The sequence below is a fragment of the Toxorhynchites rutilus genome, chromosome 2, assembly GCF_029784135.1.
Source record: "Toxorhynchites rutilus septentrionalis strain SRP chromosome 2, ASM2978413v1, whole genome shotgun sequence".
NCBI classification, from domain to species: Eukaryota; Metazoa; Arthropoda; class Insecta; order Diptera; family Culicidae; genus Toxorhynchites; species Toxorhynchites rutilus.
In genome coordinates this window covers 282,194,612-282,222,075 of record NC_073745.1, presented here as the reverse complement: position 1 = coordinate 282,222,075, position 27,464 = coordinate 282,194,612, and the positions used below count along the sequence as shown (strand labels likewise).

The 27,464-nt window shown below is 38.3% G+C and overlaps 1 protein-coding gene across 1 annotated transcript; it reads left to right on the top strand.

Annotated features, from left to right (window-relative positions):
* The first annotated feature begins 14 nt into the window (after positions 1–14).
* On the top strand, positions 15–24,555 carry LOC129764875 (E3 ubiquitin-protein ligase MARCHF6). The gene is made up of 5 exons (XM_055764428.1): positions 15–1,249; positions 4,161–5,024; positions 5,083–5,277; positions 5,343–6,784; positions 23,808–24,555. Exons 1-4 carry the CDS (start codon positions 530–532, stop codon positions 6,678–6,680), a joined length of 3,117 nt encoding a protein of 1,038 aa, XP_055620403.1. The 5' UTR covers positions 15–529; the 3' UTR covers positions 6,681–6,784; positions 23,808–24,555.
* Positions 24,556–27,464: the final 2,909 nt, after the last annotated feature.

Here is a 27,464-nt window from a genome sequence, read left to right as displayed (position 1 = left end):
CCACTACGGCACTGTTTGTCACTTTTGACAAATCATCAATTCTGGAGAAAATACGTGAAAAAGAAAGAAAATTTCGACCGAAGTCGTTTATTATTCTTGCAAGCGAAAATAATACGCGTAATAGTTGTTACATCGCCAAAGAATACCATCGGCCGCTCGAAAATTGATATTTGATGCGAGATGTCTCAATTGTAAATATATCGAACGCAAAATAATTGCTCGTGAATCTCTAGGAAGTGTTGTTCTTTCGTAAGACAAGTCTGAATCAAGGACAGAAGTGGTGACAAAAAACGGAGCGATTCGATTTCTGTTCGATTGCTTATGAGGAGTGTGAATTAATTATCTTGTAAGAAATATTGCAAGACCAATAACAGCGAGGTTTTCGATTGGTTGTCGCAACGTTCAGAAGGAAGAATGAACCTTCATGTCTTGCTCGCTAAGAGCACTAGAAAAGAACAGCTGAAGAGATTTCTATTGTAAATAAGCTGCGTATTGCCGTGTAAATACCTTGTCGGTATCGGAAACAACAATGGAAGGAGACATTTGCCGGGTTTGCCGCTGCGAGGCCCAATCCGATCGACCCCTGTTTCATCCCTGTATTTGCACAGGCAGCATCAAATGGATCCACCAGGATTGTTTGATGCAATGGATGCGCTACTCGAGGAAAGAATATTGCGAACTTTGCGGTCATCGGTTCTCGTTTACACCGATTTACTCGCCCGACATGCCCCGCGTGCTCCCCCTGAAATACGTCGCCGGAGGCTTGCTGAGTTCGATCGGAACCGCCGTCAAATACTGGATCCACTACAGTATGGTTGCGGTGGCGTGGCTTGGAGTAGTTCCACTGACAGCCTATCGTACCTACCGCTTTTTGTTCTCCAGCTCGATCGACATGCTGCTGACACTTCCGATAGACATGTTCTCGATGGAGAACATCGCGATTGATGTATTCAGGGGCTGCTTCGTGGCTTTGTGCACCCTGTTCACGTTTGTTGGGCTCGTTTGGTTGAGGGAGCAGATTATTCACGGTGGCGGGCCCGAATGGTTGGAGCGAGATGATCCTCCAGCAGTGCAACCGGACGCTAATGTGAACGAGGAACGACCGAATCAGCCCGAAAATGAAAGGGAGAACGATGACAACAACAATAATAACGATAATAACAATGATGATAACAATAACGAGGAGGAACACAACAACAACAATAACAATAATTTTGTGGATAATAATCTGGTCAATCTGCAGGACGGGGTAAGTGTTTTTCATAGGAAAATTCAGTTCATCAATTTATGTGATCTCAAACGATTATTGCAAAACCAACTTTCGAACTTTGAATTCTTATCTAATACTAGCTGACCCGGCCAAAATCTATTTTTCTTTATCACATCCACGTTTTCTTACTAAGCGATGTTGATTGATCTTCTAATCTACCCTTTAAAATTACCTTTTACTATAAAATTCCTAGTACTTCTACCAAAACTCGACAAAACTCAGATTATTTTCAGACACAATTTTCGTTCAAGATTTTTCAACCACTTGCAAATAACATGTTTCTCCGTTACGTTACATGCCAAATTTGGTTGCATTTGCTTTATTAATTCTCGTGTAATGCATAAATTTGTGTTTCATTTGTATGGCAGCCCCCCTTATAGAGGGGGATGGAGTGTCTAACCACCATAGAATTATTTATTGCACCCTTAAACCTCCATATGCCTAATTTGGTTCCATTTGCTTGATTAATTCGCGAGTAATGCAGAAATTTGTATTTTATTTGTTTATTTTTTTCAGAGAGGGGGGTGGAGTGTCTCACTACCGTAAAAACATTTATTGCACTCTATAACCTTCACATGCCAAATTTGGTTTTATTTGCTTGATTAATTCCCGAGTAATGCAGAAATCAAAGAAACCAACAAAGGTGACCCGAAACAAGTCCGACGAAGTATACAGTTTTTTTCGAGTTAATGGTAGTTACGGAATGTCATTTCTTGCATTCCAGAATCTTCACCGACTTGATGAACGAGTCCTTGAAGCAACCTTCTCCTTTCATTATGGATTTCTCCGTATAGCCTAGTTCAGTGATCAATCCATCGATTTCAACTTCTTGACAAGGAATGTAGACACGGTAGTCATTTTCAAAGCCTTCATGTCTAACAATTTCATTTGCTTGAGCTAGGTTCACAACAACTATTCGCAATTTGTCTCGATCAACCTTACTAATATAGACAACTGCAGAAAAATTCTCCAAGATTTTTGCTGTTTTAATGACGTCTAAAAACCGGTATATGGCGATGTCTTGCCCTTGGGGTAAGCCTTGGATCGGAGAGCTTTTAAAGTAGAAAGAATTGGTAGATTCTATTCCTTTGTGATTCCATAGTGCTGAAATAAAAGTATTTTATTTACACTCACATACTTGTACAAATTGACGTCAAACCCAAAGGAAATGCAATTGAAAACTTCTTTGATGTTAGGTTTAGCATTAAAATCAACGTTTCACTAGCATTTTCCCTTACGACGATCAACCTTTTCTTGTCGAGACGTTTGTTCTCGTTTCGAGTTGAAAAATGCTCGAACACAATGTTACGTAATGTCAAACTTTGCTCGAAACTCTACTACTGCCTTATTCATTTCGCTCGTTTCGAGATTGATAATGGCAAAAGTGGTCGAAACGAACAAAAATCACTCGTTTCAAAATGCGAAATGCCACCCCAGATCAGAGATGCCACATCCGCACATATATCTAAGAATTTGCAGACATTGAACTTTTGTCACAACCTTTTATTCCTACTGCAGGATCTTTAAAATAGTGACAAAACATTATCAGTTCCTAATGATAAACGAGAGTTGCCAGTTTTGCAGACACTAGCACAAATTTTCAGTTATTTCAAGTTTTTATCGCATATATTTGAGAAAAAAAACATCTGGCAACCCAGACTTTTATTTATTTCGGTCAAATGTTTCTTTTGCTACAGTCAAGTTGCTACCCTACGGACGCTGCTTCTAGTATATAGTAAGCTATGTGATAGAAAACTAAGGTATAGCATCATAGAAACACCAAAGCTATGAGGTGATAGTTAATAGTTATGACTGCGAAGTAATAGGTTTTAGCAATAACATAGAGACATTAATGTTATCGTGTGTACACTCTAGTACTAGTTTTCATGTCATAGCTGCTAACTATCAACTATTCCGTCATGACGGAATCTGCGCTGTCGACACCTCAATACATATCGACGATTGTCACCTAGAAATCGCAGTTCATGTGACAATCGTCACGTAAGTTTGAGAGCGGGAATACGGTGAGAGTTCATTCAAGTGAAATTTCTCACGGCATACACCTGGTGGAATCGCGTGACATACGTGACAATTGTCATCTCACCTCGCACGCCACGCAGTATCAGGCTGAATGTACTAAGAAACAAACCTATTTGAACGTCTGTTCAGCACTATAGCAAGACACAAACTGACGATTTACTGCAGCAGAGGCATTATTTGTTGCGCGGCCTTTTTGCCCTTGGATGGAATAATGCACAATTGTATTGTACGAAACAAAATTGTAATTTTCTTCATCGTGATCGTAATCGTAACCTTTTCAATTACATATATTTTTTTATTTCGCACCCTTCGTAGTTAAACGAAGTCCTAGTTAAGAAATGAACGTTTTCATCAACAAATCAAATTATACATTGATTTAACCCTCTACCGCCCATGTTTTTTATTTATCTAAAAAAACCTACTCCACTTCTATCTCGAATTTCCGACTTTCAACATAAAATACCTAGCAGAAAACTACCATCATAAAAACAATGTGTATGTGTGATAGATGAAAATATTCTAAAGACGTTCAAGTGAGGGTGAACATTGAAAATAATGTCTGAATAATTTGAAAAGAGAATCCACGAAGCCCGTCTAAAGGCGGGCTTGAGCTGTGGAGGGTTGAACGTTCACAACAGCTACACTTAAAATGCTCATCTCCGGATGGGGCTTATTCATAGCGTAAAACGAATATATGTTCTAATTATAATTGCTATTAAAAACCGATGCAATTTTTCAATATTTTAACTTTCAATTTTTACTGTAACACACTGTCTAATAGCACAATCGAGATGGGTAGACGAGTCAAGTACAATGATTCTATTATTAACAATCAATTTTTTCACTCCAGGAACATCCGCCGGCTGCGGTCGAAGCCCCCATCGCCGCTGAAGAGCCTCTGGAAGCTGCAGCACCTGCTGTACCTGTCCCTGTTGATGGTCCCGCCCCCGCAGCACACATTCCGGAAGCTCCCGAAGACAATGTTGCTATCGATCCGGCGGAACCACCACCACCCGACGCACCAGCCGATGCAGAGGGCGATCCGGAGGCGGTGAATGAACCCGCCGAAGCGGCTGCCGACGAAGCCAACTGGAACCCAATGGAGTGGGAACGGGCTGCAGAGGAACTAACATGGGAGCGGCTGCTCGGTTTGGACGGATCGATGGTATTCTTGGAGCACGTGTTCTGGGTTGTTTCGCTGAACACGCTGTTCATTTTCATTTTCGCCTTCTGTCCGTACTCGATTGGAAACTTTCTGATTTCCTTCCTGGGAATCATTACCCCGGGTAAACCACTGCTACACTTTCACGGCTTGTTGACAACGCTGCTGGGCTACGGTGTGATTGGAATAACGTTAGTTAAACTGCACGCTATAGCCCGATTTTTGCGCTGGCGTCGCCAACGTCGAATTCTCGGTCTATGCTATATAGTAGTGAAGGTCTCGCTGTTGTCGGTGGTGGAAATCGGAGTGCTTCCATTAGTGTGCGGATGGTGGCTTGATATCTGCTCGATGCCGATGTTTGATGCTACGCTGAAAGACAGGAAAACTAGCTTTAGGGCTGCACCCGCGACCTCCCTGTTCATCCACTGGATGTTTGGAATGGTTTACGTTTACTACTTCGCATCATTCATTGTGCTGCTCCGAGAGGTTCTCCGTCCGGGAGTACTGTGGTTCTTGAGAAACTTGAACGATCCAGATTTCAGTCCAATTCAGGTTGGTGGTTGCGTTTTTTTCACTTTTAGAAACAATAACTTATTTGGATCATTTACAGGAAATGATTCATCTCTCAATTCTGCGTCACGCACGACGTCTCGTAGCATCTGCCATCATTTTTGGCTCAGCAGTTCTTTTGATGCTATGGGCTCCGATTCAGATACTGAAGTCAGTTTGGCCAACGTTCCTACCGTACACTTTATCCGGAGACTCGGAAGTCAATGAGCTTAGCTTGCAACTGTTGTTGTTGCAGGTAGATTACAACACAACGTTATCATTCTCAAAACAACTATTGATTCATTGTTCTCTCCCATATAGATCATCCTACCCGGATTCTTCGAACAATCTCATACCCGCATCTGGCTAAAGGGTCTAGTTAGAATTTGGTGCAACGTGGTGGCACGAGTCCTGGGCATCAAAAGCTATCTCCTCGGCACGGAACCCCGTCCAAATGAGGACGAAATTCCACCACGTCAGCAACCTGACCTGGGAGCCGGACTGGCAGCGGCTCACCAGGCAATTATGCAACGGGATGTTCCGGTTGGCTTTCAACCATACGACCGGCCACCATTCTTCGCGCTTCGCCTTGTCGGATTACTGCTGCTGATGTGTGTGAGTCTGGTGTTCGGATCGTTTGCTACGCTCACAGTTCCGGTGTGGATCGGCCGTCATGGGATGACCCTGTGGTCAATGGGATCGCACATAACACCACCCCCGAATGCGGTTGCCAGTGGGACCGATACTCCGCCAAGGCCACACGAGCTATACACGGCAGCAATGGGAACCTATCTTTGCTGGATCATATCACGGGGAATTGCGGTTGCAGTCAATCTATTCCCCCAGGGAAGAACGGTTGTAATTGAACGAGTGAAGCACTGGATTTCTGTGGCAACATCCTACGCGCTAGCAGCGATGATTTTCGTGCTAATGTTAGGAGTAATCCCGCTCATGTTCGGACTATTACTGGAACTGGTTGTGGTTGTGCCATTGCGAGTCCCATTGGTACAAACGCCGGTCCTGTTTCTATGGCAGGATTGGGCACTAGGAGTTTTGTACACCAAAATCGCATGTGCGCTAACTCTGATGGGACCAGATTGGGCTCTGAAACGTGCCATCGAACAAGCATATCGCGATGGACTTCGTGATATGAATCTGAAATTTATCATCCGTGAGCTGAGCGTACCGGTTATAACATGCTTCGGCCTTGCGTTGGCCGTCCCATACGTGATTGCCCACTCGATTCTGCCAATCTTCTTCACCAATCAAGTAACGAGAATACTTATCGCCCGTCAGATCTATCCCTTCCTGCTGCTAATTGCGTTCGTAATTGCAATCGTTCATCTTCAGATACGACAGTTCAGAAAACTGTACGTGGCCATCAAGAACGACAAATATTTAGTCGGCCAACGTTTGGTTAACTATGATCATCAGCGCAAGAAACGTGCGGAAGCTGCCAGCCAAGCGGCGGCTGCGTCGGCAGCCGCGGCTGCTGCTGCTGCTGCGGCGGCGGCACCTCAAGCTCCTCCGTCACAACCGCCACAAGTCCAAGCTCAACCGGAACCGACCGAACACGAACAACCAAATCAGCCGAATGAGGTCCGACACAATTCTGATCCGTCAGTAGCGGCTGCTGCTGCCGCTCAAGCCGTACAGTAGAATTTCAGGCGACGAGAAGATAAGCGATCTTACACGATCACGACTACCGAGTGTATATGTTGTTCTGGAGCAGCAGAGGATACGGAATGTCGGATTTGCAAAGGGTAAGATACAACTGCAATTATTTTTTTATTTAACACTCACGAGATTTCTCGTTTTCGCGTTCCTTCTTTACGGACTTGTGTGAAATTAGCGGATAAACGTTTTTGTTGCGTGCAAGTTTCTGTTCAACGTCTTGCTGGATTTAATGAATAATGAATTATTTCAGTTGAAATAAATTGATTGTTTATCAAGTAACAACCTTCAAAATCATGCTCAGTAGATAGAGAATTGAATCATTCATCCTTCCGCATGATTCATTTTTTTCTTGATCGTGACAGAGAAAAGTTATAGGCTGAAACGTGATCATGGGTCAATATAGAAAAATATACAGAATTTTGAAAATCAAAAAGTTGTAATCGAAAAAGGGGAAAAGAAAAGTTATATGCCAAGTTGAAGAAATTAATTATGTTGAAGAAAATTTAAAAAAAGTTATTTTAAAGAACCCAAAACACATTCTCAAGATAGTACTTATTCGATATAGAATATTTTTATCTAGCTTTAGCAAAATTTCCATTGGTCGGAAAAGGTTCTAAGAAAAGTTATAGCAACTTGCATGGAGGAAATTAATTAATTTAAAGAAAATTTAAAAAATTTCTTTGAAAGGACCCAAAACACATTTTTGGGATATGTAATACTCATTGTATAGAGAATATTTTATTCATCTTCAGCCAAATTTTCATTGACCGGAAAAGGGTCTGAGGAAAGGTATGGGCCAAAATAGTAGGAGGGAATTAATAAATTTAACGAAAATGGAAATAGAACTTTTTCACACTCGAAAATTTTTTGAAAGAACAGAGTGCGAAGTCGAAATTTTTAGGCGATTTTTGAAATGCTTTAAAATCGTGCAATATCAACGCATGAAGATGAAATACAAACCACTTTAAAGCATAATTCACATGGATTTACACGAAATATTTTACAGAGGAATTTATATTTCAATGTATGTAGATGTAGTGGACAAAAATATCGGGAAGAAATGAGAAATCGATTTCTTTCTGTTTTTTTTCAAAGATAGCAGATCCAATTAACGTTATCAACTATCTTTCATTTGATTTCTATAATGTTGTTGTAGGACAATTCAGTACTAAGATATTATTGTATGAACAAAAAATTTCGAATTCGTATTTGATAATAAATAGATCAATAAATAATCATCGGAAAACAGTTTATAAAACTCTAATAAATTGTGAATAATTTATTTTACGCAGTTTTTTTTGCGCGGTTTTTTACGAGGTTTTTTTACGCGGTTTTTTACGCGGATTTTCCAATTAAAAAATTCCCTGTCTACTTACCTCTAGACGGTCCAACAGTGGTACTGCACGTGCATCGGCAGAAGAGTGTACAAATTACTAGGGAATCTTCTAGCAACAGCAGATGACCTCATTCGTGAGGAAAACCGAACTATAGCTACCAGTAACCAACGAAATTGCAGGAAAAAACTACGGGTTTTCGGAAGCGAGCAACACTCAACTTTTTACTTCCGTTCTACGTAAAGATAGTCCCATTTGATATCTATCATTAGATGACATGGTTTTTTTTACGCGGATTTTCCAATTAACGCGGATTTTTCAATTAACGCGGTTTTTTATTACGAGGTACGTATCCCCCGTGTAAAAAAAAACTAGATGTACACCCAGGATTTTTTTACGCGGGGGATAGAATTTTGCTATAATTTGTCGCGGTACACCATAGTAGATAAGTTAAAGACCCAATCCGGGCTTTCGGATTTAAAGAGTACTCTACTCTACGACATTAGGACTAAGACTAATTTATTTACAGATTTGCTACAACGTTCAACCTTTTCTTCTCTTGCCACGCCAACATGCTTATCTCCGTCTCCTCCGTTGTTGTGGTATTGCGCTTCTGTTTGTGTTCCTCCAGTTTCCATCTTCATCGGTTTGTTGAGGATTCCTGCATTCTCGCTTTCGTCGTGGGAGTCCTTATCGCTACTGCTTAGATTGTTGTTGGCTATTTGCAATCTTTGGCCTATCTCATGATCCTTGTCATGAATGCGTTGAGAGCATGCATCTTCTAATGTTCCCATTCTTTGTTAACAGCCAGTTGCACAGATGTTTCCTTAACTTCTCCCTTCTCCGAGTCTGAAACGTCCCGTTTCAGTAGGGTTTTGACTGCGTTTTCATCATTTTTTGACTGCGAAGTGTTATGCCTCTTTAATACAAACAAGTTCAAGTCGGACTCAATATAAATCCATGGCAGAATGTCCGGTACAATCATCAGCTCGTGTAGAGTAGTCCTGAGCGGTACAATCATCGGCTCTAGTTGATGAGTTAGGGAAACACTCGTTCTTGATGAAATCTTCAAGATGGTTCTTATCGGATATGCGGCTACACTTCTTAGTGGGAAAATTCGTCCGGTTTTGTTGATGATGGCGATGGTGGCGGGCATTTTTAGTGTTGTGTTTCTCACTTGTAAAGGTTTAACAAAAAATATATAATAACTCGTACTATCTAATTGTAGAATCGATACAATGCGAAAAATTTCCATATGATCGTGAAATGCTGATGGATTTAGATTTGAAAACTCATAGATTTGATCTAAATTTGTTAGAAAAAAATATTTTTTTTACTTTACTTGTTACGAAATTCAGTTTTTTTATGGGAAAAATTGTCAGGTAAATCGAAGTTTAACTAATTATATGTTTGGAAGATATGCTGTACGACTCTAGTAATACTCAATTGAAAATAATTTAAATAATTCAGTCAAATTTAATAATTCAAATTCAGCAAAAAAATCAGCCCTTTTTCTGCTTCTTTTTGTTTCATGCTTATAGGAATAATTTTAAACCTAACTTACTCATTGTTTTTCAGAAGACTACTTTCAGTCTGTTAGACTATTTATGATTTCGCTAAAATTATTGTTATCTAGATGTTTTATTATTTCTTCAGTTTATGATCTTATACAATTCGGTGATTTTGATCTTGTTCTATTTTTGGCAATAGAATGTGAATTGAAACATGAATGTTTTTTTTTAAATTTGCCGTTCTATTTTTATTTTATAAGGTACTAGAAGAGTTTTTTTAGTCGATTTTAAGGCACATTTTATTGACTTATATCGCTGGGGCTTTTTTATGATTAGTAGACCAGAATTTCTACTAGAATCATTGGATTGTATGGATATAGTTGATAGGAGCGGGCAGAAAGAATTTTAGAATTTCCTGGAAAGGGAAAGAATATGATTATTGTTATGGTAGAAGTAATGTTTGGTTCATTTAACATTTTAGATGTGTTCGGTTCGCATTTATTGTGATGGTTGTTTTACTTTGAGATTTGTCTTATTTTACCACAACATTCATATCGCATTCGTTTCGATATCAAAATAATTTTGCCAAGTTGAATGATTTTTCTTCACTATCCTTGATATCGTAAGGAGCTTCTAGACGCTTGAAATCTGGGGGAGATAATATTGTATTATTATGTAATATAGATGATTTTAAAAACATTTCATTAGTTGTCAAGTTTCCGAATTTGTGTCTGTAGCAACGAGATATTTCGTTGCTTATTGAGCGGAACCTTTCAACGGTTCCATCGCTTCCGTTGTTTTTATCAAGTTTATGTGAGGGTTGCTGAGTTCTGGATTTCGTATAAGTAAAATTTTCGATAATTTCTGCGTGATTTTGATTGATTCCCGTTTGTACTGTTCTATTTATTCGCTCTTTCCTATAATTATGCTCTTGTTTGTTTTGGAGATTTGTTCGATTGCTTGAATACATTTTGTTGTGTAAGTCAGTTTCTAGAATAACTGGATTACTACTCGGGTTGAATAATGAAACATTTTTCGTATTAATTATGCTTGGATCGATTTGAACATTGTGATCAGTATAAGAATTTTGTGTTTTGTTCGATATTAGTGTTTTTCCGCCATGAATATTATTGATCTGAAAGTTCGTTTCAGTTCCGTTAAAAGTTTTTCTGTTCATAGGAATTCTCAAACTTCCTATTAGTAGCTCGTTGGATACGGTATCGATGATAGCGCCCAATGATTTTAAAGATTCGTATCCGATTAGACCATCAAAAAATTTATGAAATCGAAATAAAAGAAATTTCTGCCTTGGTAGTGATTTATAGTTGAAGAAAATATTGAGCTCACTAAATTTGTCTATATTATGCGATCCGGAAATGTTTTTAATTAGATGAGGTACGCAATTAATTTTCATTGTGGGGTGAATATGCTCTGGTGAAATATAATTTTTATTAGAGCCAGTGTCGACAAGAAATTTTAGATTTCCAATTTGTGTTTTATTATTCAAATATGGGAGAAAACTGTTTTCTTTATCATATGAAAGAGGTCTGAATCCCTCTGAAAATTTTAGATTTTGCTCTGAGAAATTATGGTTTTGTTTGAGGCCAGATGAAATATATTTGTGGTTGGGGTATGAATCCCACTGAAAATTTAGGTTATCTCTTAATTCAGGAGTGTTTTGAGTAATAGCGGATTTATTTAATGAATACTCGTTATAGTTAATGGCATTACTGTCAGGAGATACTTTACCTACGTGTTCCCTATTCTGGATCTCTTCTTGGTAATGAATTCGATTGTTTTGAAAAGGTTGGAAATTGGGGGTAGAACGTTGATTATAATTTGTTTTTGTGGGTTGTTTTTGATTAATGAATCGCGAAGAACCTAACTGATTAGTATTAATCAATGAAGGCCGATTTTGTTTGTGATCTGTTCTGAAAGGTTTTTTGTGCATGAAATATGATTGCTGCTGTGATTGTTCTCTAAATGAATTGTTTTTCGTAAAAGGGACCATTCTTTGTGGAAAACTTTCACGTCGTCTTTGTATGGCGTTGTATTGATCTAAAGCACTTTCGTAGGCTTTTAAAAGACTATCAGGTCGATAAATGCGAGTTAATGACGATAAATTCGCATGTAAGCCATCTATGAAAGCATTTGTAATCATGCTCTTGTATGTTTTTATAAGAACTACAGCGCATACTTTTGTCTCGTCGTTCAACAAAATTTTCGCCTTTATATCAGCTAATAAATTTCGGCACTCTTCATAATACGAAGTTAAATCTTTTGAACCTTGTTTCAAGTAAGGGATACTTGTACAAAGTGTGGAAAGATCTCTTTTGTCGCCAAAAGAATCTTTTAAAGCAGATTTAATTGCCGACCAGTCTAATTTTGTATGACTATTTACAAGAGCGTCATTAGCTTTATCTATAATTTTGTCTCTGATGATGCTCACCCACAAAGGCATTACATCATTAATCAATTGTTCATTGTTAATTATGTTCTTGATGAATTGGATTTTTTGATCCACCGATTCTAGCCATGAAACTAGCATTTTCGGCTCTCCCGCGAAATTTGGGATCATTTTAATAGGATCAGGGATCCTTAATTTATCAAAGTTATTAACCGCGTTCTGGGAGTGATTACCCACTAATGGTAATTCCAAATTCGAAAGTCGCATATGCTGTTTTTCAAGCAAAAGGATTATTTCCTTTATTTGTTTTTGGATTGATTCCGCCATTTTGCGAGTAATCATCCGTTTATTAAGCTAGTTCTATTTGTATAAAAAAAAGCATAAAACTTTAAGACTGAATACGCAATAAATGCGGTAAATTGGATCACGTTTTTATTGGTCTTAGTAGTAAATAGTAGAAATATATAAAATATTACTTACTTGGTACTCCGGCGAAGGCGAAAGATGTGTTTTCCTCACTATATCACACTCGTTTTACACGTTTAATGTTTAACACACACCACAGTTCAATTAGTTCTTAAAGTTCATCGGTATTCCCCCGATAAAAAAAAACACTTAAACATTTCGCGGCCGGAACTATCGACTGCGCCAGTTAAAGACCCAATCCGGGCTTTCGGATTTAAAGAGTACTCTACTCTACGACATTAGGACTAAGACTAATTTATTTACAGATTTGCTACAACGTTCAACCATTTCTTCTCTTGCCACGCCAACATGCTTATCTCCGTCTCCTCCGTTGTTGTGGTATTGCGCTTCTGTTTGTGTTCCTCCAGTTTCCATCTTCATCGGTTTGTTTAGGATTCCTGCATTCTCGCTTTCGTCGTGGGAGTCCTTATCGCTGCTGCTTAGATTGTTGTTGGCTATTTGCAATCTTTGGCCTATCTCATGATCCTTGTCATGAATGCGTTGAGAGCATGCATCTTCTATTGTTCCCATTCTTTGTTAACAGCCAGTTGCACAGATGTTTCCTTAACTGATATACTTTGAGTATTTTCTCAAATTTTCATTTCCAAGCCTATTGAGAATGGGAGAACAACTCATTTTTTCACTATAGCTGTTATAGTAAACCATATAGGAGAATTATCTTGTTATTATCTGAAAAAAATCACACATATCTATGAACGGCGTTTAAATGCGAATTATAGTAGTACTGAATCTCTAAATCCTAAAAAAACATCAATATTTCAAGATTCATTCTAGTACTTCAATTTTTTAGGAATTTATTTTTTGATTATATTTCTTGATATATCATAGTAAAATGTGCTTCCAGTATTTTTTTTAAATTTTTTATCTCGATATTATTGAGAATGGCGTGCATTTTTCACCATAGATCCTGGGTTCTTTCAAATAATTTCAATTAATTTCTCCCATACAAGTTGTATAGGTTTTAGGCAATAACTTTTCTTAGACCCTTTTCCGATTTTCCTATACTGCCCATGATTGCATAAGAGACGTAATCTACAACTCCATTAGTGTTGGGAAAACGTATTTTTGTTGTTTTTTGGCCTACAAGCATAACCATGCAAATTTCCGATAAAATGATCTGTCCAGTTGAAGGATATTATCGTCAAAAAGGGGGCCTAGGTGTTTTTGCGGATTAAAACATATTTTTTCCATTTGGAAAACGCTTGCGTCGATTTATGCGGACAATCAATCGTTTCAATGAACATTTGTCCGCATAGCTAGACGTAATCACCAGGTCGCTCTGTTTGTAGAGTTAGTATTTACAATTCCGATAATAGTCAAAACGTCTCCGTCGGTAGTTTCAGTTGTTATCGGATAAAATCCAAAAGGTTTGGAAGAAATTTAGTGATATGTCTGGATGCTCTTGATTTGTTGCGAGTCTATGATAGTATTTTTTTCTGAAGAATACCCTGGAATATGATAAGAACAGCAGGTTCGTGTTTTTCAATTAATTGAATTTGTAAAGGCAATCTGCAATGTTGGTAATTTTAGCAACAAGATTTACCGATATCACGATCAATCTCATAAAGATGGTGTAGTGACTTACTCCAACGGTATGAGTAAATGCTGAGTATGTGGGATAATTCAATCTAGAATCCGAGAAGTTCTAAATCTAAGAACCAATATCATTTTAATTTTACTACTGATCTGATTGTTTCATTATCTACTTGAAGACTCAAACGCAGAAATTTAGGTAATTATAACATTAAAAAACACAATTGCTTCGCTTTGTTCATCGTGTACAGAAAGTAGTAATTATATGAACAGCGTTTCAATGGTTCATTATATTCATCTATTGGAAAACACTAAGTAATAAGACACTATCGTGACAGACATGTTTGGACTTTACAAAGCATTCGATTCAAATGTAGATTTAGCTTGTAGCACATAATACTGACAATTGTTGATTTTCAAACGATGTATGGAAGCTATATGGAACTACGCCATTTATGCGGACAAACAGTGATTTTTCGGAAACGTTTTTTCAAAATGTTTTCGAACAAAAAAAAATTGTTTGTATATTGAGCAAACGTATTATATTGTGTAGAATGCGAAACAGCGAAAAAGTCGATTTTGTTCATTTTGTCGTTTACGTCTCCTATACAAACATGGGCAGTATATTGACCCATGATCACGTTTCAGTCTATAACTGTTCTCTCTCACGATCAAGAAAAACATGAATTATGTGGAAGGATGAATGATTCAATTCTCTATCTAATGAGCATTATTTTGAAACTTGTTACTTGATAAACAATCAATTTATTTCAACTGAAGTAATTCATTATTCATTAAATCAAGCAAGTCGTTGAACAGAAACTTGCACGAAACAAAAACTTTTATCCGCTGTACTTTCATCCGCTAACTTCACATATAGATGCGAATGAACTGCAAAGTTTAAAGCCTCTTAAAAACTTGCAAGTAGAGCAAGAAACTTCACACAAGTCAAAACGTGCGGTCCCAGGCGTATGTCTTACAAATTTGTTCCCGGTTCTTGAAGTGTTTAGTGGCTTTCAGCCTCCTGGGCTGGTTCGCCTCTAAAGCGACAGCAGTAGAAATTGTCGCAAGGTTCAACAAATTACATAAAGTAACATCAAAAATTAGCATAGAATGATTTCGTACATTTGAACTTGAAATAACAACGAAATAAGAACACATTAAAACATTTTCAAAATAATTAATCCTCTAAAGCGCTTTTTTTTATTTTTGTGAAAAATCAGTAATCCGCCTGGGTATCTGAACCAAAAAATCAAATTTATTTTTTTTCTAAATCGCTCGAAGCAGTTACGAAGTTTATTATGGAAAACATAAAAACAATTTTGGTTTGGCTGCACAATTTGAAGTTACATTCAAGGCATTCGACTTACGTTTTCGATGTGCATCGCGGGTTTTTGCAAGTTCTCTTCTCGCGGAAGTATGTTTGGAAAGTGATTCGTTATATCGGTATACCTGACATCAGAGGGTGGAACATAAGCTCGCTTCAGAATGGATTGTTTCTTTGTGGTGATCATGCGTGGGCAGCCGGGTGGTTTGCGAACCTTCGGGGCTTGATAGGTGCACATGACTTTCGAAACTTCAGTTCGAAAGTTTGGTAGCTGGTACAATACGGAGGATGAATCTGCCTTGTGTAATCGTTTGAACAAAACGTATGAGTTCACCATAGCCATATCGAGTAAATGATACAGCGAGCAATTCGTATACTTATTTGTTTTTATTCAAATACGATACCGTTCAAGAAGCCCATCTGCCTTGTCCACACCTCCCATGTGGTGGTTGTACATACGAATCATAGTCGGGCATGAAACATCAACATGACACTTGAAGGAGCGCACAAAACGGGAAACAGTTTCCTGTGGATTCGTCTCTGTCCTTAACTTGATACCCACCTAAGAGGGCGCCGTTTGATACCTTTCCACATCGACACTGACACTGCGAATATACATACAAAAAGCAATTGTGTTTCGAAATTTCAAATAAAATAGTATTAAACGGCAAATGTACCTCTTGATCGAAGGTTAATCAGCAACGCCATAGATGTATTATCAAAATGCTTTCTGTTATGTTTGAAATCGGGAGGTACAGTAATCGTTCGCTAACTGGTCCTGGTTTAATTGGTCTGCTGTTTAACTGGGCGAACGTTAACTGGTCCTTGGACCAGTTAAAAAGCAGAATTACGTAAACAATTGACGCCATATTCAAATGGAAGATTTGCTGTGAGGGGCATTCGAATGTAATTTGAAATGTTATGAAAATTGACATTATTTTCGCATGACAAAAACATTGATTAAACTACATAAAATTAATTTTCTCGAATTATATTATTATATCTGTTGTCGCACTCAATGCGAAACTTCCATTTGAATCCTTTTGTTTATCCAAATACATGAACAATGCGAATCAAACAATTTATTGAAGTTTCCCTCGATTTTATTTGACGTTTAACATTCCGGACCAGTTAAAACGCGAATGTCGATAAGTGGTCTTCGCTTTTCGCCCAGTTGGTGAATGTTTACCGTATTCATGACAGCCGTACAATTACATTTGCCACCGCTCCCAAATCAGGAACTCCTGATAATCTCAAGTTATCACCCGATCCACCTTAAACCTTGGAAGAATATGAAAATCCATCGGATGAAACAAAAAGCTTGACAGGTACTGTCGAAATATCATCTTCATTTTAGTGGCGCACATCTGCTCATCGACGCAAAGATGTTGCGTAAATCGAATCGACTGAAAATGTTCGTTGAAATAGTTTCTGATGGGCTTGATTTTGAACAATTTGTCATGTTTAACTGAAGTCTTCTGAAAAGCGACACTAGTGTTGTTCAAATGTAAATATCGACGAATCTCATCGAATCTGTCCCTTGATATTGTTTCTTATTCCCGTATACACTTCACGGTGAAAACTAAATGAAATGTATCCGCGATGACAACGGTACGTTGTCTACATCTGGATACGAAATTAGTTTTCCATTAAAATTTATCATTAGAATATAAAATAATCTTCAGATACAATTTTTGGAAAAGATTATTTTACCAAATGAAAAAAAAAAGTTTTCCATTCACATTGAACACTGATTTGATACGGAGAAGTTTCACAGAAGTTTTTTTCATTCATAATTTCTATTTGAAAGGTGTTCATTCTGCCTGGGAACCCATTATTTTCTTTGACGCTTCACTAACTTGTAAAACCAATTTCAATGGCGTGTCGTTCATTTCGTTTTTACCGTGAAGTGTATTCGGGAATAAGGCCCATAATGAGGGTTAAAAAAAATCTGATTTCCAGCACTGTTGTGGAAAAACTACTCATAATATTTCTCTGCTTGGCGCAAAGGTCGATTTGAGCCGCAATGTGCTATTATATAACCGCAAGGTTGACGTGGGACTACCGTTGGTTTAGTGAATAAGTTAGTCTTATAGAATTGTTTCTTCATGAATTGATGTTTTGGAAACACAACTCTTACAAGCACGAAGATGGCAATCTGTCGTCCAATCTGGAACACTACATAGCATTTTTTCCATGACTTCTGTATGCAAAATCGTTCTTAAGCTGTTATCCATTAATTTTACATTTTCATGACAGGAACATACACATTGTGGGTTCCTTTACTATCAAGTAATATACAGTGCTTTGATCTCAACTGCGTAAACAATATGAACCAAACATTTATGTTGCAAGTTTCTTGAAAAATCAAGAACGCCTCTTTGGAAGACATCAGCAGAAGACGCTTCTGGACATGCTCTCTCACCATTTCGAAGCTTAGATATGAAATAGTTAATTCCTGGCATTGTCTTGCTGATATCATCTCTGTCATAGAACACGCTAACTTTGAGTTTATCTGTTTTATCAATTCCGTGTCCACTTCGCGTACTAGAACTGCATCTTGCACTAGTTTTTCTCATTTGCTTATTCATGTACAATGGTGCATTGAACTCTTCCCCGATTTTGTTTGACGACCATGAATCAGGAAGAATCGATAAAATTCTCAGCTGGGCGTTTCTGTCAGAAATCGGTGAATTGAACTTTTCTTTCAATTGTAACATATTTTCGACAAAAGCGTCTGCCTTGCTAATGTCTGAAGCCTCCACACCGAAAATATTTTTCCACACTGCTTGTGTGATATCGGAGATACTTTCAACGTTGAAGTAATACTGCTAAAATTATCCATAATAAACAAGCCTCGAAACTGAGGCTTTATTAATAACATGCGATCATATGTATTAATTAGTCTTTATTAATAACATGCGAACATATATATATATATATATATATATATATATATATATATATATATATATATATATATATATATATATATATATATATATATATATATATATATATATATGTATATATATATATATATATATATATATATATATATATATATATATATATATATATATATATATATATTTACTTAGAAATATTTACTTTTAACGTCAAAGCCATATACTCGGAAAAAATTTGAAGTTTCTTTTATGGCTATGATCCATATCAATGCAAGTAGATTGATTATTCAAAAAGTTGCCCAGGAACAGTGCAAGCTGCACATTGCGATTGTATAGCCGGATCAGGTGAATATCTTCCCATTTAGGGTTTGTGCTTTTTGTCCTGGAATGTAGGTCTCGTGAAGAAGTAGACTATAACAAACATTCGTATAGAGATATCCTTAATCGGTGGTTCCGCCAAAAAAGCGTATGATTATGTTTGAAATTAGGGAAACATTCAGCCAAAAAGATCAACCAAGAAAATATAATATAAGAAAATTGATCGGAAACGGAGAAAATCCATCAATTAGCAAATTCATGGAAAATACAAGGAAGCATTCGAACGAGATCTCAAGCCTTTGTGGCTTTAATCTAGATCCGAACATGTTGATAATCTTTTCCTGCCTATTTTTCGATTCAAATCCAGTGGGAAAGTCACTCAATGAACATAGGTGCTAGGTGCTAATAAATTAAGTAATATGCGTCACACCAAAACCCTTGTTCATGAAAAAGCTTGCCTAACTGTTTCACAAAGTTCATGTTAGTTCTATAAAATATTTCGCGCTAGTAGAAAGACCTCAACTGTATTTAAATCACCTACAAGAACGCCGATTGATAATGAATCCGCTTCTGCTGCATAGAAACTACGAATGTAAACAAACGATGTGTGTCCAACACATGCTCTGCATGTATGTGTAACAAGAGCCCAAGACAACAAGAGGTATCATTCTCATAAGTACAATGGTATCACTTTTGGCCCTACTCCTATAAACAAGATATATTTCATGAAAGTGACAAATAGTTATGAGGTAAAAAGAGTTTTGCGATATTTTGATCTATTTTTTCATTTTTGGAGATGACGATTTACTTACCTCAAATAACTGGAAAGTTCGAAACTACACTGTCAAGGAAACCTTCATTCTATAGTAGATGATAGTGCGTATTCGTTTTTGTGAAAAAGTTCAAGAGCTTTTTTTAAAAATTCGATTAGTTCAAAAATTGCTTGTGGAGCAAATGTGCGAAGTGGCTCTGGGATAAAAGTTCGCGCTAACGTTTTGCTATGAAATTTTTTTTTTCAATGTTTTCAACAAAATTTTTAACGGGACCCACAATAAGAATACTGATTTGAAGAAATGCACTCCAGAAATGCTCAAATGGCCCGACAGAGGCTTCGGGAGAGAGTCTCGAAGCGTCGGATTGCGGCGGACCTCGGTATTTTAGAATCAGTTATGAGGAAGAGACTCATATCAGAAAGTGATTTATGATTTGAATATTCTTTTATTGACATTTCTACTTCTGCTGGGATGTGTCAGCGAGCACCTAGGGCGGTTCCGATAGGTATTTACGAGTGAGCAGTCTGAGGATCTGGCGAACCACTGCAGGGCACTGGACAAAGCTTTCTATGGTATGACTCTCTGGCGTCTGACGTTTGATTTTGCGGAAGCCAACAACCTCCAGCACGAATTCAACCAAGTTGCAACACTGGCAGGAAGAGATTGGGATCCTAGCTTCATGATGAACCATCGTCTGTCTCCTCGAACCCCACAACAGCACAACGAAGCTAAAGCGCTCCAAGGCAAAGCGTTGGAATCCTCAGAACCGAAAAAAAAATTCGCGAGTATAGATTACGTACATAAAAATAATTTTTGTGGGAACTTGAGTGTTCGAAATTATTTATATCAATATATCAATTGTGGGTGGGAAGAAGTTCACTGGATCAGCTAGTTTTTTAATAAAAACAAATTCTGTTTCAAATTTCGGACATTTTCGGATATCTTATATTGTCAGTCTGGCATAGAAATCTCAACTAAGTACTAATAAAAAATGACGCAAGTAATACTACGTTGAGACGGCGAAGTTCCTCTAGGAACGTTAGTTCCATTGAAGAAGAAGAAGAAGATATTGTCAGTCTACCCCATCCCAAAAATTTCCACGTGGTATGTTCGACCATAACACCCACTCTTCTCCACTCATAAAAAAACCATAGAACACCCCCTCCTGCCTACTGGACGGAGCCTACACTCTCTAGTAATGATTTTTTTTTTCTCTATTATAGTGATTTTCAGCACATTTCGGCTGGTTCGTCACTTTTACTTCCATTTTTGGAAGAATGTCGGGAGTGAGAATTGAACTCGTGATCTCTGCGTGAGAGGTATGGATGTTACCACTACGCCAGATCGCCTCCTCTCTAGTAATGATGCTTCTCCCGCTTCTGATGATAAAACAATTATTTTTGGTATAATTTATCTCAGAAGTTCAATGCACCTTTGCCCCCCACTATGTATTTGTCCTATTACAAACACAACTCGAGAAATGCTTGTGCTACGTTTCGAAGGTAATATATATAGTTACAATTTGGTAAACAAACGGAATTTTATTTGCTTTTATTTCAAGAGTTATTGGACGACAACAGCTTGCGCACCTTTGCCCTGCATTACTCTACTCTACTACTAAATCTAACTAAATCTACAACTATTCGATTCCTGGCCGACCGATCAAGAGTTTTTTTTTCTATAACTGTACACCAAAAAAAATAGAAAATTTTCGTGAAAAAATCTTTTTGTTAGAAAAACTTCTTTGCCTTAAATATGCACATGTTGCGATGTATGGAAGAGTTTTAGGGTACATATTTATCTTCCATCTTTAATACCATTTCATCAAAATCTGAGAATACCATTTTGAGAAAATCGAATTTTAGTTTTTGAAATTGTTTTTTTTTCAGTGTAGGATTTCAAAAAATATTTTTTTCTGAAAATTCAATTGTTTTCGTAAAACTTTTCCATAGATCACTTTTTTGTAGGACTTACCATTTTCGAGTAAAAAAAAAATTATAAAAAAAAGATCAAAAATATCTAGCCCTTTCCATATGTTAGTCTAGATAAATTTACGGAAAACTAAGTATACCAAGTTGCTTAATTAGGTAAGGTTTTCACGCCCAGAAAGTTTCGTTAAGTTCTGAGAGGGTCATTCCAATCCCATAGACGAATTGGCGCGAAATCCGTCTTATTTATTATTGGAGAGCCCTCATCTTTCATTCACTGATGATATGAAAATATTTTTCCACGTTAACTCGGAGGCTGATGCCTTGTTTCTTTAACAACTTGAAATTTTCCAGAAATGGTGCGTGGAAAATCGTATGACGCTGAATCCAAGCAAATGTTCCACGATAACTTTCACAAGAAGGAAAGATCCTATTCGCTACAACTATTCTCTCGACGATGCTCCGCTAACTACACTCGACTGCGTGAAGGATCTAGGAGTGTATTTAGACTGTAAACTGAACTTTAAAACTCACGTCAACTACGTAGTTGGAAAAGCTTCCCGTAGTCTTAGATTCATCAAGCGCACTGCGAGGAATTTCATCGATGTACACTGCCTCAAATCTATGTTCAGCGCTCTTGCTCGCTCAAGTCTGGAATACTGTTTAGTAATTTGGAATCCGTACTATCTGAACGGAGTCAACAGAATCGAAGCCGTACAAAAGCGATATGTTCGGTTCGCCTTAAGACGATTACCCTGAAGTAACCCCCATCAGCTACCTAGCTATGAAAGCCGGTGCCAACTAATGGCTCTTGACACGTGGCACGCGCGAAGGGGTGTGAACCGCGCCTTATTTGTATATGATGTGCTATTGGCTAGGACAGAATGCCCAGTTATTCTGGAGAACATCGACCTTCTGGTTCAATCTCGAGTTTTACGGGACCACGCTTTCCTCCGAGTTCCTTTCCGTCGTACCAATCATGGATACAACTCAGCCGTATTGGTTCTTCAACGCTTGTTCAACAGAGTAGCTTCTGATTTCGACTTCCACTACTCAAGGAATGCGGCTCGGCAACAATTTTTTGAACAAATACGTAGTTTTCATTAATATCATTAGGGCAAAATTCCGCCTGTTGATAACGATTAAATAAATATAAATATAAATTTTTTTTTTAATTCTTAATACATATGGAATACGAAAATGGACTAGCTCCCACCCCTACGTAACGCAATTTTCCTATCTCTAATACACAGTAAGTAATGCAACCTCGACCCTCCTCTCCCCCCTTCTCGCGTTGCGTAATTTGTGCACGACGCCTTATGTGACAGGGTAAGCACAACGATACGCTTATTGCTCCAGGACCAGGGCCCGAAATCTTCGAAGGTGAAAAATGAAGACCGACTCTACTCTCCGTATCTTCGCTTCGACTAGACCTGCTTCGGCAGACACCCACAACAAAGAGTGACTTGACTAGAAAATGAATTGACCAGCGTTGACTAGCGAGAATGACTGGTGAACTAGTGCAGTCAGTAGTAATTTTAACTGACTCGACTAATGAATACAAATCTGCCTCTTCACTCAACTGACTTCAATCCACACCCCCTGACACTCATTTTATACCCGCGTATGCAATCTTATTACGTCCATATAAAGAGGAACGAAAACATGGTTTCTGATGCAAAAAAGAAGTTACCTCATCAATGGACAGTTTATTGTCTACCCATCGTGAACTCAAACCAACGAACTTAGGCATTTATTGGCGGAGAAACTGTGTGAAGAAGCCAAAAGTCATTACTAACTGACTACGGATATAGTCAGCTGACTATCCTCAGTTGACTATGACTATACAGAGCCCTGTCCAGGACTGTCGAACGAATTTCCAACCCGAAAAAGATGTTACACAGCGGCGAGATTCGAACATTTTCCCTCTTTTCTTGTATGCCGTTCTATCGATTCTTGCCGTTTTTATGACTTCCGCTTTGTATTCTGCTGTTCCCCAAACACCAAGTCCGCAAGCGCGGAATCTCAAAACTCCAAAAAACCTGGCAATCTGAAATCTTCCAAGACTAGTGGCGCCAAACTTGTGGTTTCACATAAAGCTCAAAGGGACTTATGCCGGGTCGCAATCAGAAGACATTCCGATTAAGTTAAGTTGCCTTTCGATAAAGTTAATGAATGAAATTGTATATCTATCGCAGTGCCAAAAAGTCAATTTCAATCAAAGTTGCGTTTATGGGGTTCCTCAAACAAACGATTCAATTAGTATTCTCTATAATTCTCCGTCCGCTGGTGTTTATGGTCAGAATACACGGCTGAAGAAGATCTCATAAGATCTTCTACACGCTCCGCCCGCTATTATGACGCTTATCAAAATACGCGACCAAAAAAGTTCTCATGTAACCATGCAAGTATTCCATCCGTTCGGAAAGCTCAATTGAAAAAAAACATTCCGGGTAAAAAATATAATTTGCTACATACTATTGTCCCGCTATGGTAGAATCTCATCACACTTGAGAAATCACTCGTGTCCGTATAGTTTTATTTTAAATATTTTTCCTAAACTTTATCGTCTATTCGTTTCAGACATTAAAAAAATTCTTTGCAACGAAGCCTGGACATCAACAAGATCCTGAGAAATCGGAGAAGTAATTTTGTTATTCTTTTTTGTTTAGTATGTTTGATTTACTTGTATTATAGCAAAAAGAAAAAAAAAGAAAAAGGCAAATTGAAAAAAAAATACAACCACACAAAAATCGGTGATGAGCAGAGAAAAAAACACAAAAACACTGTTGTTATAGTAGTAATAAATAGTGAGTTTAATCATCAAATTATAATAAATATGAATGAACCATGAAGGAAAAAAACACCTAGAGTAAGATATTTATACTCATGATAGGTGAGCAACTGGCAAAAATACGAGAAAAAATAGAAAGAAAAAAAACGAAAAAAATTACTATAAATATGGTTACTGTCGGATAAGATACGGACATGGGTAACATCAAGTTGAACATGTTGATAAGCTTATTGTTTTAAATCAAGCCGAAGATTTCTAGTTCGCGACCACATTCTATTTTTTCCGGCTCTTATATGGTAGAAAAAAAAACCGACACGAAAGAAGACGCATCCGCAAATAGAGAAGGGCAAAACATTTACAGTTACATTTTAAAAACATTTTTAAATTGGTACGCCACTCGCAAACTACACTCTTGCTGTACTCTCCAGAGTTGATAAAGATATTTCTTCTTTCAATTAGACTTTATTGCAAAACGAAAATAATAAAGAACTGACGCTGCAACAAATGAATAAAAGCACACTGTCGAGTGTTTGTAAATTGGTCTATTTCCCTTTTTTCCGAACATGTCCTAACTTGTCTCTTCTCGCTTTAATGTTGCTCACTCCGTATGATCTTTGTAGTCTCTCTTTTGCCTATTCCGTGGAACGATTTTGGCTCATTTAATTTGGCATTGATCTCAGCAATTAATCCTTAATTGCTAACTGCGGTTCAAGGTCATTCGGAAAGATGTGTGGATATGTCTTGATCGACGATGAAACTTATGTAAAAGACGTTTTCAACCAAATCCCAAAGGCCTAATTCTACGAGGCTCCTGCTCGCGGCAAGGAGTCCAAATTCAAATTTGTTTTCGCGGAGAAGTCTGCGGAAGATAATCATGTTTGGCAAGGAATTTGTTCCTGTGACAAAAAGCCAAAAAAAAGCCAGTTTTTGTGGCGTATAAGACCATGAATTCGGAAATATACGAAAAAGAGGGTCTCAACCAGTGCAGTGAAAATTCAATCTCAATCGAAACAAATCGACGAAAATGACAAAGAATATCATTCGTCATCAAAGAAAGCATTGTTCGATCGTTTGGATATGTTTGTGGTGACCCTATTCAATAAGTCGTCCTAGCACCTGGCTGCACTGCAAGTGCAGCAAAGTCAGTCTAAAAGTATCCTCACGTATGTAAACACATGTACAGAAATAAAGTTAAATTTAATTGATTTATTTCGTCGCGTTATTTGCTCCTCGTCATTTCCGACCAACATTTGGTGACCCCGACATGATTGAAACGGACTCCAGTCGAAAAAACGCTAAAACTAAATCGACAATCGGATAATTTTGCTTTTTTCCGAAACAATAAACAAAATGGTGGACTCAGCTCCAGCGCAGCAAAATATTGCAGCAGTGGCAATTAAGTTGCCAGATTTCTGGAAGAACGATCCACAGATGTGGTTCGCACAGGCGGAGGCGCAATTCCATCTGGCACAGGTTACGAAACATGAAATAAAATTTTGGCACATCATTGCAAAAATAGATCAGTCCGTAATATGCCACGTCTCGGACTTAGTGTCAAATCCTCCACTTGAAAATAAATACGATGCAGTTAAAGATCGACTGATTGCTCGTTTTGCTCTTTCGCCACAGGCGCGACTCGAACAATTACTTGGTTCTTGCGATTTGGGTGATCTTCGACCCACTCATCTTCTCGCCAAGATGCAGGAAAGCTCCGCGGGATTGAACGTCGACGATACATTAATGAAGATGCTATTTCTCCAAAGGATGCCGCAAAATGTTCGAGTGGTACTGAGCATAAGTGATGGAAGTTTGCAGATACTAGCAGAAATGGCCGATAGAATGATCGATTCATCTACGGTCACTACCGCAGCTGTTCAGATTCCAGCTCAACCCACTGGACAGAATGCTGATTACACCAATCTGAAGGAGAAATTGAAGTTCTTACAGCCGAAATTCGACTCCTCAAGACTACTCCAGTACGAAACCGTAGTAGATCTTCTTCAAACTCGAGACTCCGTGGCGAAGACGTTTGCTGGTACCACCGTAAATATGGCAATCGAGCAGATCGTTGCAGAGAGCCTTGTTCATTCACACGTTAAAAAAACTAGTTGGTTGCCCGCCTGAAGCGGCACAGGTGGGTAGCACTGTCCAAAGCCGCCGACTCGTAATTTTCGACAAAACAAGCAAGATTCGTTTCCTCATCGACACAGGCTCGGATGTGTCCATCATTCCAGCGACAAGACAGGATAGAGCAGAAGCAACAGTTCGTTTTCTCTACATGCAGCAAATGGAACAAAAATACAGACCTATGGGAGTAAATTTATCGCAGTGGATCTCGGCCTTCGACGATGTTTCAAGTGGAGCTTCCTAGTGGCAGATGTAAATATGGCTATCATTGATGTGGATTTGCTAGCACATTTTGGGTTGCTAGTGAATCTAAAAAACCGGCTCTTGATTGACGAGATAAGGAAACTACGAACTACTGGTTGTTTGTCGGAAGTGCCTCTCCATGGAATAACTGCGGTGGACGCTCAACATCCGTTTCGAGACATGCTGACATCGTATCGAGAAATATTAATTCCGTCATCAATTCAACAGGAAGTTAAGCACGATGTCACACATCATATAATTACACGGGGGCCTCCGGTGGCCTCAAAAGCGCGTCGTATGCATCCAGAAAAACTTCAAGCAGCAAAAAACGAGTTCCAAACTATGTGCGAAATGGGAATATGTCGCCCTTCGAGCAGCAGCTGGGCAAGCCCTCTCCATTGTGTTCCCAAAAAAAGTGGTGAATGGAGGTTTGTGGGCGATTATCGGCGCTTGAATAAAGCTCAGACCTTCCAGCGGTTCATGCACAAACTTTTCGGAGATTTGGACTTCGTTATCGTGTTTATCGACGATATTTGTATAGCGTCAGCAAGCATGGCTGAGCATAAGGACCAAGTCAAAGTTGTCCTCGAACGCCTCAAGACGCTTGAAAAGTGCCGAAAAGCGTGTTTTTTTGAAACCGCAGGTAGAGTTTCTAGGATATTTGATTGATAAGGACGGAATACGTCCCATTGCATCACGTGTTCGCGCTGTTCTTGAATATAAGATAACAACAGTTGTGAAGGATTTGCGCCGGTTCCTGACATTGATTAATGTCTACAAACGTTTCGTACCACATGCTGCAGAAGTTCAAGAGCAGTTACGGAAGATAATTCCTGACAATCGAAAAATTTCATGGGACAAAGAAACATCTCATTATTTCGAACGATGCAAACAACTAACTAGCCGATGCAACATTGCTTCACTGTCCCGACGCATCAAAGCCTCTTGGGCTCATGGTAGATGCATCTAATACGATGGTGAAAGCTGGAAACCCATTGGATTTTTCTCTCAAAAATTTTCTACTAGTCAAAAAAAGTACTCTACTTTTGGTAGAGAATTAACTGCAGCACATCTAG

Excerpts from the sequence above, each read along its gene's own strand:
- LOC129764875 (XM_055764428.1), top strand. The coding sequence starts at position 530 with ATGGAAGGAGACATTTGCCGGGTTTGCCGCTGCGAGGCCCAATCCGAT. Across the intron at positions 5,025-5,082 it reads CAGATTTCAGTCCAATTCAG|GAAATGATTCATCTCTCAAT; the intron begins GTTGGTGGTTGC and ends GATCATTTACAG. Across the intron at positions 5,278-5,342 it reads TGCAACTGTTGTTGTTGCAG|ATCATCCTACCCGGATTCTT; the intron begins GTAGATTACAAC and ends TCTCCCATATAG.